The 12,033-nt window shown below is 39.4% G+C and overlaps 1 protein-coding gene across 3 annotated transcripts in view; it reads right to left on the minus strand.

Moving 5' to 3' along the window:
- SDK1 (sidekick cell adhesion molecule 1) overlaps window positions 1-12,033 on the minus strand; it is a 1,114,226-nt gene that overhangs the window by 7,783 nt on the left and 1,094,410 nt on the right. For all 3 annotated transcript variants that reach the window (XM_027874762.1, XM_027874760.1, XM_027874761.1), the window contains one exon: window positions 10,893-11,022. In XM_027874762.1, the coding sequence (XP_027730563.1) occupies window positions 10,893-11,022 (130 nt within the window). The remainder of the gene's footprint in view (window positions 1-10,892; window positions 11,023-12,033) is intronic.

Consider the following 12,033-nt stretch of genomic DNA (forward strand, 5'->3'; position numbering starts at 1 on the left):
TACTAAAATGTAAATACTCTTGGAAAGGAGAACATTGAACTACTTCATGTTAAGGTATTCATGATTCACAAGAGTCGCTTTGGGTTGGAGAACACTAGGGTACTAGGGAGATGGAGAAGTTATAGAAAGGGAGGGTGAAGGAAGATAAACTTCACATACTTTTAAATTTCACCTTATCCAGACTAGCACTCCATAAAAATGATCAGATCTGTTAGCCATAAGAAGGGTGACAAACACTCTAATTTTATAGGGAAGCCTTGGGCAAAGAGAGGTAATTTAACATGACCAACATCACATAGTGATTTAATGGGAAAATCAATGGTTTCTGGTTTATACAATAACACTGTCATAAACTTAAGGAGTTTAATATTTATGGAAACCTAGAAGAAAGTCATGGAATTGGAGAGAAATGGACATTAGAGATCACCAACTTAATACAATGCTTTCATTTTATAGAGGAAATTGAAGTTCAGTGAGGTTAAGTCATACATTTCTGTTTTCTCTGCCGAGAAGAATGATCTTTGAACCGGAAAGGACAAATAAATGGCTAATAGAGATTTTATAACCAAGATAGCTAGAGATGTAGTAAAAGAGCACTGAGCTGCCCTTGATGAGTTCAGGTAACCAGGCCTACATGAATTACATTTAAGGATATTGAAAGAATTAGCATATCTGACCAATGAGATACTGTCAGTGATCTTTGAAAAGTCACATAGAATAGGAAAGGTACTGCAGAATTGAGCAAGAGCCTATGTTGTTTCAATTTTCAAAAAAGCAAAGTGAATGGAGTCAGCAAACCATAGGCCAGAGAATTTAACTTCAATGTATTGCAAAATTCTACAAGATAATGTTAAAGGGGTGGTTAATGAACATCTAGAAAAGGAAGCAGTGATCACAAAGATCCAGAATGGCTTCATCAAAAACAGGACATAACAGATTAACTTCATTTACTTTTGTGACAGTGTTATTAGACTAGTAGGTGAGGGGAATACTGTCACTATAGTTTACCTAGATTTTAGCATTGTTTTAGCATTCCTGATAGAGAAGTGATGGATTTAGGGCGCAAAATGAGACATTTTTTTAGACATGGATGATGAGGGAATTTCTTTTGCTTAACTGCATATTTGTTAGGAAGATTTGGGTTTATTTTTTTTTTCTTTTCCAATGAAAAGGAAGTAGGAAGGAGAGAAAATAGATTTTAGTTCACTCATTTAAGAAAATTACAAATATTTAAATTTCTTTCCTTATGAAATAATAAGCCATCAGCACCTAAGAACATCTGTGGTACCTTTGATGGTAAAACTTTGAAGGTTAAACTTAGTGGAATTCAATTCTAAAAGTAACACTAAATAATTTTTCTTACAGTGTACCAAACTGAGAAAACATCTTCACAACCTTTTCACTGGACTGGACTTCAAATCCACACTGTTCCTCCCTATTATTTTTATTTAGTTATTCAGAATTTATAAACCCACTTACTTCCTAGAAAACTATGGTAGGATATAAGTTAAAATGCAGTGCAAAATAAGGATAATTAGGGAGGAAACAGATCTGACATCATCCATCTAAAGGGAGTGGTGAGAACAGATGCTCCCAGGCAGGCACTTGAGTTGAGCAGATTCTAGCTGGCCATTGAATGTAGCTCTAAGTTTCTGGCAACAAAGGCAAAAAGGAAAACAAGTTTTGTTTTCTGACAAGAGAAAACATACAAATTCATCTTCAAGGACAACATTTGTCCTGGAACTAAACTCAAGCTAGAATTTATCACTTGGATCCTTGTATAGGGGACACTGAGTAACAAAGTGGACAATATTTTCAACTACTGTTTTACAAGATACAGGGATGCTGTTGAAATGGATAGCTTTGTATTGATCCTCTATAAAGGTGGAGGGCAAAGCACTAAGTTGTAACTCAGCAGAGACATTTCCTTCCCATTAAGACTCCTTGTTAACATAAGGAAACTAGAAGGCAAAAAGTGGACAGCTTTAGCTGATTCTACGCTGCTCTCCTTTCATTTTCACCTCTGCAGGCATCTTGGGTGGCCTTCCCTAAGATTGGGAAAATTGGGCTGCAGGGAATGGGGTCTTCCAACGTGAGAGGACCTTGTAGGTGTAAAAATTTCCCAGCGAGTAGGTGGAGGGTGGGACTTGGAGACCCCTGGCTCAGAACTCTGGGATATCATCTAACCCAATGCCTTGCTAATAAAACTAATCATAGTTTCAATTAAGAACTAAGACTCATGAGCCCTGGTTTCCTTTCTTTGTGAGTCATTGAGCAAGGTATTTAAAAAAAAAAGCTATTCTTCTCAGTGCTACCCATTCTGTAGATTGTTTATATGACATTATTATTTTTTAATGGGGATATATTTTAGTGAGTCAGAATTATTGACAAAATGAAAATGCTGCAGGGTTGGCATTTTTTTCCTACATGGTGTGAAGTAGCAATGTGTGCTTGTTACCTAGGAAACTGTGGAGGGATGGCATGTGATTGGCTCTGCCATCAGATTGGCTGTCAGAGTTTCTAAAGGTACACAGATGCCTGTGAAGCAACTAATAGAGAAAATGCCTTGACAATTTTGGTATTTTATTGGCAAGATGAAAGCCTCAAACATTATTAGGGAATGAATTAGGTGCTGTGGGTGCATCTCGTTAGTTAGTATGGGAGGGAATTTGAAAACGATTTTGAATGTTGAAAAGGATTTTTCAAACTATGATTTGTGAAGTAATATTAATATAAATTCATAAGTAGCAGTGCTAAAAAAACAACATTTGTGGATGGAACTTATTATTTCTAACTACAGTAACATAAATAGATATAGCATGTGTTATATGACACTGAGTCCAATACCCTGCAGCATAATCAGTCAGTACTCTGTGATCTTGGGACAAGATTTTTGGAATTATTACTTTGGGAATCATATCTCTGAGAACGGTTGAGAAAGAGAGATAAACAATGGCATCACTTTTTCTTCAGTGAAAAATTGCTACTCAGAAGAGCTTTCAACCAGGGTCCCCTTATAGCTTCCTGTTCATTATTCTCATTGCCATCTGAAAATGAAGAATAATGTGGAGGTGGGGAAGGAGCCCTGGGAAGGACTGCTTTTCCCCTTCCAGGAGCATTGTCCTTCTTTCCTCCCTCCTGAACAGATGGTTATGTCAAAACATTAACTTGGGCCTAGTTTTATCCTCCAGGCATGTTATAAATAGAACAAATCTTACAAATTACTTTTTATCATTGACTGTCTTATTTGCTACCATGTTTTAATCTGGAAGCTGCCTCAAGACCTTTTGTTCTCAGGTGGGGTACAAATCTTATATAAATATAAATTCAGATCACCCATTGGATATTCCTAATGATGATGGTGACATCACCTAAGTTTTGACCTTCAGTTGTTTCTCCTCCTCCTCCTCCTTTTTCTTCTTCTTCCTCCTCCTTCTTCATCTCCTTCTTTTTCTTATCCTTCTCCTTCTTCTTCTTCTTCTTTGTCTTCATCTTCTTCTTCTATCTCTCTATCTTGCCCCACTGGAGGTATAATGGCAACTCAATGAACCAAATCAAATCCCATTGCTGATTATCATGGGAGCTTTGACCTTCTCTGTTTCCAAACTAGTCTGCTTTGTCTCTCTTTAGGTAGGTTAGTGGCTCCCTGTTCCCAAGGGTATACCATATTTATACAGGACTCAGTGTAGATGCCTGACTGGCTTTGGCCACTGAAGCTCAGAGCTACTGAGCTCAAGAGATCTACTAAGTACAACCCCTCCAGTAACAGGGACAGCAAGAATACAGCACCACATACAATGTTTCAGTTTCTTCTTGCTAAGGAGAGCAATGTGGGACATGGAACCCACTCAGACAATCTTAGTTCTGTTGGGAGGAGTTTCTCTATATTTCAATATCTTTTTTTTTCTAACTCCAACATTTTAGAGTTGAAGGTTAAAACAGGAAATCACTGCTCCATTATATGTACAGAGGTCAACCAGAGACCAAAAGAGAACACAGGAAAGATCATTGTCAATGAAAGTCTATGGGCTTTTGAAATAACCTTGCTGTAACTGGCCTGGATTCTTTTCCTCCTAAACATTATGCAATGAAATATGTAATTGTTCTTCAAGAAAACTTAAAAAGAAAAGTTTGGAGAAAACAGAGTTCATCTTTTCCTAAGCACTGTGAGAATATAAACAAAAGGAAGATAAGAAGCAGAATAGATGAAAGATCTAAGGAGATTACAAAACAGAAGTGGTCAAAACTCTAACTGAACTCCACAGTATCTCAAGTGGCACTTCCAAGATGATCAAAAAGCCAGTGTCCCCACTGATACCTCTGTTGGGAGCCCATTAACACTTCCTGTCTAGAAGTTCCCCCAACAAGTCAACATCAAAGTCTGGATGTAACAGGATTACATATCAAAGAACTCAAGAGAAAAGGAGATGTGGCACATTTTATCCACACAGAAAACCTCACAGTGCCCAGAAAACTTAGAATAACTCAAATACCTAAACACCTCTCATAAGTAGAAGGAGGTCCTGTTAGATAATTCTGAAGTAATGATCACTAAATAATTACACTATTATGTTACCATTATATATTATATTATAATAATTATGTAAAAATAACACTGAAAGGGTCCCATTAGAGAATTCTGGGGATGTTTTTCAAGAAAACGCAGCTCAAAATCCATTACCTTGCAAAGTAGGATTAACCTTTTTTGTCCCCACCACCTACTCACCCCTAGGCACATAGGTGGTACAGTGAGTAGACTGCTAAGCCTGGAGTCAGGAAGGCCTGGTTTCAAATCTGACCTCAGACACTTACTAGCTGTGTAACCCTGGGCAAGTTACTGAACCTCTTTCTGTCTCTGTTTCCTCAATTGTAAAATGGGTATATTAATAGCACCTACCTCCCAAGGGTGTTGTGAGGATCAAATGAGATAATATTTGTAAAGTGCTTAGCAAGATGTCTGACACATATTAGGCACTTAATAAACGTTTATTCTTTCCTTCCTTTCTTCCTGCCCCTATCCAGCTCATGGCCACAAACACCACAGAGTTACACAGAAGGGAAAGGTCATCTATCACAGTGTCGGGTTTATTCTGAGAAGTGAGGAGGTACCAAAGAACAGAAAATAATGCAAAGGAGTAATTTTGCTTAGGGTAACTAATGAGGGCCAACCGCACGGTAACAGAGGGTCCAAAATCTAGCTTTAGGTACAAAAATGCTGGGGGGGCAAACTAGTTTCCTCTTTTGCCTTGTGCTGCCCTTGGTTCACCTGGCTGGAACTGGACCGGAACTGCAATGTTTGCTTCACTGTTTCCTCCCTAGAGAGGTATAGCAAGGCTTCTGTAGGATTTCACCTGACAATCCTCAGTTTGAGACACAAGCATAGCCTTTGGCCCCTCCTGCAGTGCTAACTGAAGTTCTAACACAGCTCTTGGTCATGCCGATGGACAGTGACCTCAGTGTCTTTTATAAACGTAATTAGGGGGAAAAGCAAAGAGTGGCGATCTTGGCATACCATGTACTGCCCCATCTAACCTGGAGTTCATAACCTGAATAAACATCCTTTCAAAGAAGTCATTGAATTGAACCCTTGGGTTCAATCAGCCCTGGATGGAAGCAAGTGCAAAGTTGGGACTGATTTAAAATTAAATATTGATTTGGTGTATGAATGTTATGGAGTGGAATATCCTGAGCATATATCATATTGGGTACCTGTCTTCTAGGCCAGTGGTACCTGAGAGAAAGATGTTCACTGGGAGCTTCTCCTAATTTTTGCTTTGACTATATTTACCAACAAAGGTTCATCATTTCAAACTTGGGGGACAAAATTTCTTTCGGGAGGAATGCTAATGAATTGGGAGTAAAAAGTTGTTTCTCAGATCTACTTATTGAACATGACTGTCTGACCCAATGCAGATGCATTCTAACTTCTGATCAATCAACAAAGCTCCCCATGGAATGTCCTGCACAAAAATTGTTGCATGGATGAATGATATTAAAAAAAAAGGTGAGCTTATTGGCAAATATTGGTTCTGCCTCTTGTACAGAAATGTATGGAGAAGCACCAGAGCTATCAAAGGAAGATCCAGCTTCCTACAGGGTAGAGAGGGTTAAGAAGCATTGAAAGAATCTGCCACTGGCATTAGAGTGCTCACTTGCCAGCCCATCTCTAGAAATAGTAAGTAGAGAAAGTCTCTAAGAAACACATAGCTTACAGCTACCCTGTTAAAGGCTACTCTCAGAGTGGCTGTGTGCATACTGTTTTGCTTTAGGGGTCAGCAGGAGAAGGAGTGAAGAGTTAGAATACTGAGCTCACCACCCTACCCCATAAGGGACAGGATGGAGAATGAGAAATGCAGAGTGATCACGTAGGGATACAGGAGAAGATATTTAGTTAGTCAGTTGTTCAGTGTGCCCAACTGTGACCCCGTTCGGGGTTTTCTTGGCAAAGACATTGGAGTTTGCCATTTCCTTCTCCAGCTCATTTTACAGATGGAGAAACTGAGGCAAACAAGGTTAAGTGACTTGCCCAAAGTCACACAGCTAATACCTGTCTGAGGTCAGATTTGAACTCACAAAGATGAATCTTTCTGACTCCAGGCCCAACACGTTATCCACAGTCACACTTAGCTGCCCATTAAAATAATTTATTGAGCTATATGTCGTGTCTAATTCTACATGAGCCCATTTTGGGGTTTTCTTGCAAAGATACTGGAGTGGTTAGCCATTTTCTTATCCAGCTCATTTTACAGATGAGGAACTGTGTCAAACAGTTAAGTAACTTTCCCAGGGTCACACAGCTAGTAAGTGTCTGAGGTCAGATTTGCTCTATCCACTGTGCCACCTAGATGTATGTTAGTCATCTAGATTCTTTTACAGTCCAGTCCCAACAATGAACCTAAGGTTCAGTCAATTGATCATTCAACAAACATTTATTAAGTGACTACTACGTTCTAGAGACTATGCTAAGCACCAGGGATACAAAAAGAGGCAAAAAGACAGTCCCTGCCCTCCAGGATCTTACGATATAAAGAAGGAGACAACACACAACAAACAAATATATACTAAATAAGCTATATATAGGATAATGGGAAATAATCAACAGAGGGAAGGTACTGGGATCAAGAGGGGTTGGGAAAGGCCTCCTGGGGAAGGTGGGATTTTAGCTGTGACTTCAAAATCTGGAGTCAGAGATCTAAGAAGTTGTTTTTGCAAACCACAGTAAGATTGAATTTTTTCAGAAAGTCATAAAGGTGTGGCATCAGATTTCCATATAGCAATCTCCTCCAAGAAACTTTCTCTGATGAACTGGAACTCACTCTGCTTTTTTTACTCTATCCTAGTGCAAAGATTTGAAGCTCAGTTTTTAAAACCTTCCTCTGACAACTGGCATGGCTTTGGGCAAAATGCTTAATTTCCTTTCACCACTGGGTCTGTAGAAGCCAACTTAGCTTAAGTACTTCCTTTTTAAAAATTGTACTCCATTAGATTTGAAACAAGGGATAACATACTCCAATTTCTCTCCCTTCCATAACCACAAGTTGCTCCACTTTTCTGTGTTCAGGAAGATGTTCCCCAAATCTCAAACCCAGCTAAACTTCAGTGATTCTTGGTCAGTCATGCTTAAATTCTTCTCCTTGCCTGCTCTTATCCCCTTACATCCCTAACTACAAGATGTCCCAATTTCCATACTCAGTAGGTCTGACTTTTAGACATCCTGTTGCCCCTTTATTCTTGACTGAGTTAGAAAAAAGACCAAAATAGTTTTGCAGTTTTGTAGAAATTGTCTTACAACCAGCCAGTTGATTTAAAAAAAAAAACTTTGAACATGCTGACCTGTTAATCAGAGTAGCCTTAATTTTATGAGTTCCTTCATCTGCAAAATAGGCATACTCTAAGGATCAAAAGAGATTATATATAGTGATTTTTTAATAACTGAAGATTGCCATAGGCAGTGTGGGAGATAAAATATACATATGTAAAGAGCATATTTTCTTCCCTCAAGAAACATATGGTTTAAGTACGGTATCTCTAAGGAAGGCCCCGTTCCACTACTAAAATTTCATGAATTTATGAGAACACACAAATATAGGGTGTCCCCAAAGCCTTAGCATGGTTTTAAGCTTTAGTAGCTCAAAACTGCTACTACTTTTGGGAGACCTTTTTGGGAGACAAACAACTCCTTGAGGGTAGTTTTTCCTCTTTGTATCCCTGGGACCTAGAACTGTGCCTTGCACATAGTAGGCCTGTAATAAGTGGTTGATGAAATGAATGAATAAGTATCATGCAAAGCAGCATGTAAAAAGTGTCCTGAGAGTAACATAAAGAAAATGCCATAGCATTTCAGAAGATGAGTTCACCGTAGGATTGGAGGGTTGGAGATCAAAGAAGATTTCTTATTAGAGGGTCTAGCATTGAGGTTTTGAAAGGTATGTATGTGGGAGTAAAAGCAGTGACTTGTTTGAGCTCTCCCCCAAACCCCTCAAAAAAAAAGTTATATATGCCTTTGATAAGCACAGAGTGGAGTAGAGAGAAAGCAACTCAATGGGAAAATCATAGCAGCAAAGGTTCTTACACCAATTCATGTGTGTGTTTGTTCTTCCCAATTATACTGTAAGGTCTTTCAAGGCAGGGACCTTCAACTGAAATTGCTGTCTCCAAAGTTACCAATGATCTTTCAATTGCCAAATGCAATGGCCTTTTCTCAATCTTCGTCCTTCTTAACCTCTTTGAAGCTTTAACCCTGTTGGCCACCCTTTTCACTTTGATATTTTCTTCTCTCTAGGTTTTTGTGACACTATTCTCTCTCCTGGCTTTACTCCCACCTTACTGACCACTTCTCAGTCTCCTTGCTGGATCTTCATCCAGGTCACGCCTACTAACCGTAGATGTCCTTCAAGGCTCTGTGCTGGGCCCTCTTCTACTTGGTGAGCTCATCAGCACCCATAGATTTAATTATATTCTCTATGCAGATGATTTTTAGATCTATTAATCTACCCCTAACCTTTCCTCTTTATCTCATGCCTTGTATCTCCAAATGTCTGTTAGACATATCAAATTGGATATTACATGGACATCTTAAACTCAGTATATCTGAGACTGAACTAATTATCTTTCTCCCCAAACCCTGCCCTCTTCTTACTTTCTTGTTACTGTCAAGGGTATCACCATCCTCTCAGTGACCCAGCCTGTAACCTGGGTATCATCTGTGAATACTCACTCTCTCTTACTCCTATCCTCCATTTCAATCTATTTGCAAATCCTACTAATTCTACCTTTACAACATCTCTTGTATACATCCTTTTCTCTCTTGTGACACTATCACCACCATGGTACAGGCCCTCACCACCTCATTCCTGGACTATTGCAAAAATTTCTGGTTGATCTCCTTCCTCAAGTCTTTCCTCACTCCAGTCTACTCAGCTATCAAAATAATCTTCTTAAAGCTCAGGTCTGAATATATCACCTTCTTATTCAATAAGCTCCTTATTATCTCTAGGATCATATATATAATCCTCTGTTTGGACTTTAAAGACCTTTCCCCTTGATACATGCTAACATCCAGAGATGTTAGATTTTTGCCATTCCTTGCCTAAGACAGCTCCTAGCTCTGTGCATTTTCACTCCCTCTTCACCTCTGTCTCTTGGAATCCCTGATTTTCTTTGAGACTTGAGATAAAATCCTGTCTTCTGTAAGAAGCCTTTCCTGGTTCCCCTTAGTTTCCAATTTATTCTGTCTATATCTCGTTTGTGCATAGTTGATTTCACGCTGTTTCATGCATCAGATTGTGAGTTCCTGGAGGGCAGGGGACATTTTGTCATTTCTTTTTATGCCCAGTGCTAAATATAGTGCTTGTTGACTTGAAGAAATGGCTTATTGACCTGAATTGAAATACTCTCTCACAGTTTAAAACTCTCTACTCACAAAGGTTGTAACTAATAAAGACCTGCCTACTAACTGTGCTGTTTCTGTTCAAGTTACAGTATGTACAAACTGTAGCTAGGATAAAATGTATATAATCAACAAGGGAAGGCACTAGCATTAAGGGGTATCAGGAAAGGCTCCTCAAAGAAGGTGGAATTTTAGTTGGGACTTGAAGGAAGCCAGTAGAGCTGGAACTTGAAACTGTTTTCTAAATACAAATCCAATGCCCTTTCCATTATTCTGTGCTGCTCTGAATTTTAGATACTTGGTTTGGACACTATCAGTGCAGGGTGAACTGAGATCCAGGGAAAGATCCATGCTGCCATATGGGAAGAGAGATATGAGGGGCAGCTAGGTGGTGCAGTGGATAGAGCACCGGCCTTGAAGTCAGGAAGACCAGACACTTGACACATACTAGCTGTGTGACCTTGGGCAAGTCACTTAACCCCGACTGCCTTACCAAAAAAAAAAAAAAAGAGAGAGAGAGAGAGAGATATATGGAAAGACATTTACAGAACTAGAAACCAGGGTAGGCAAGACCTACAGGAGGCAAGGGAATACAGAATGGAAATACTATATATTTCCTGGGGCCAAAGGGATTATAACCAATACATCAAGATAAGACTAGCAGGTTTAGGATTGTGAGGGTTGAGACTCTTACCAGATCAAGAAATGGTGGTAACCAAAATTTGCTTCATGCTAGATGTTTAAGTGTTTTTCTTTTGCTTAATATTAAATAAATTCATTGCAGCATGGAATGATCGTTGTCTTCCAAAAGGTGGTATCAACAGATTCAAGCTCTAGAAGGTCCTACCAAGCTTCCAGGTCAAGTACGAGCCTGGCAACTGACTTACAGGATTAACCTAAGGCTCAGGTAAGAGCTTGTTTCCAAGTACTTCAGAAATAAAATATTAGAGGATGTTTACATTCTTTGTCAAAAATGGCACCTCCAGTAGAGAAATGTACTCACCTCAGATTCAGATGCATCTACAGATTTCTCCTTCAGATTTGCACTCTCAGTTAGCACTGCTCCATTGTACTTGTTGCAGATATCCTCATCAGAATAATGTAGACCACCAGGACTTGGTCTGGGAGGGGACCTAGCAGTATGAAGAGAGGGGGAGGGGTGTGTGACAAACGACACTTTATGAAGGGCTGCACTGAACATAAAATGACTTTCATCTTGAGCTTCCCAATGTGCCTATTGGAACATACTAATCCTCATCACAGGTATATACTGAAGAAGGGGGTACATGCAGATTGGACCCTGGCCTGCAGACCTTCAACCACAGGTCACCAAATCCAATTAGTTGCCTTTAGTTTCTTTCTCAAGGTTCACCTTGACATCTTCCTAATCCCTGATGCTTCGTAAACATTGAACACTTCTAAATTGGGGGCTTTTGCTTTGTAAGACAAGTACTGAGGCCATTTGGAAGAAGCCTATCAAATTTAATCTGTAAGCCCCAAAGCTAGTGTTTCAGTGAGCAATGACCCTCTTTTACCCTAAAGCATGCCCTGATGAATTTGAATCAGGAGTCAGCAGCGTAAGTGGCACTTTGAGAGACCCTGTTGGAGTTTAATTAGGAAGCAAGAGCCAACATCAAGGTGATGGGACCCCCATCATTTTTCACCTGCACAGGCTTGATACTTACTCAATGTGACTAGCCCTGGAATCTTGGGAATCAGGATTTTGGCTGCTGATACCAAGGCACTGAGTGGTTCTGGGTGGAGGGGAGGTAGCTTTTGAGGCTTCTGCAGCTGCCTGGACTAGGTTACATAGCTACTAAGGGAAAGGCCTGCTTTCAGGTGGAGAAATTTTGAAAGAAAGTGAGGAAATTCTGCTGAGATTACCTACCATTTTTTGTACCTATTACTTATAAAATTTATATCATGTATGTATATAGTTATTTACATACTTTCTTTACTCATTAGAATGTGAGCTTCTTTAAGGTAGGTACTGTTTTTAACTTAGCACAGTGCTTGGCACAGAGTAAGTGCTTAATAAATATATGTTAACTTACTATCTCAGTACCATGGTAGAATCAATCTATCAACGAGTATTTATTAAGTGACTGCTGTATCCCAGGATTTGGCAGGAAAAGCATAAATGC

This window comes from Vombatus ursinus, unplaced genomic scaffold, assembly GCF_900497805.2.
Source record: "Vombatus ursinus unplaced genomic scaffold, bare-nosed wombat genome assembly UNPS02014807.1, whole genome shotgun sequence".
Classification (NCBI taxonomy): Eukaryota; Metazoa; Chordata; class Mammalia; order Diprotodontia; family Vombatidae; genus Vombatus; species Vombatus ursinus.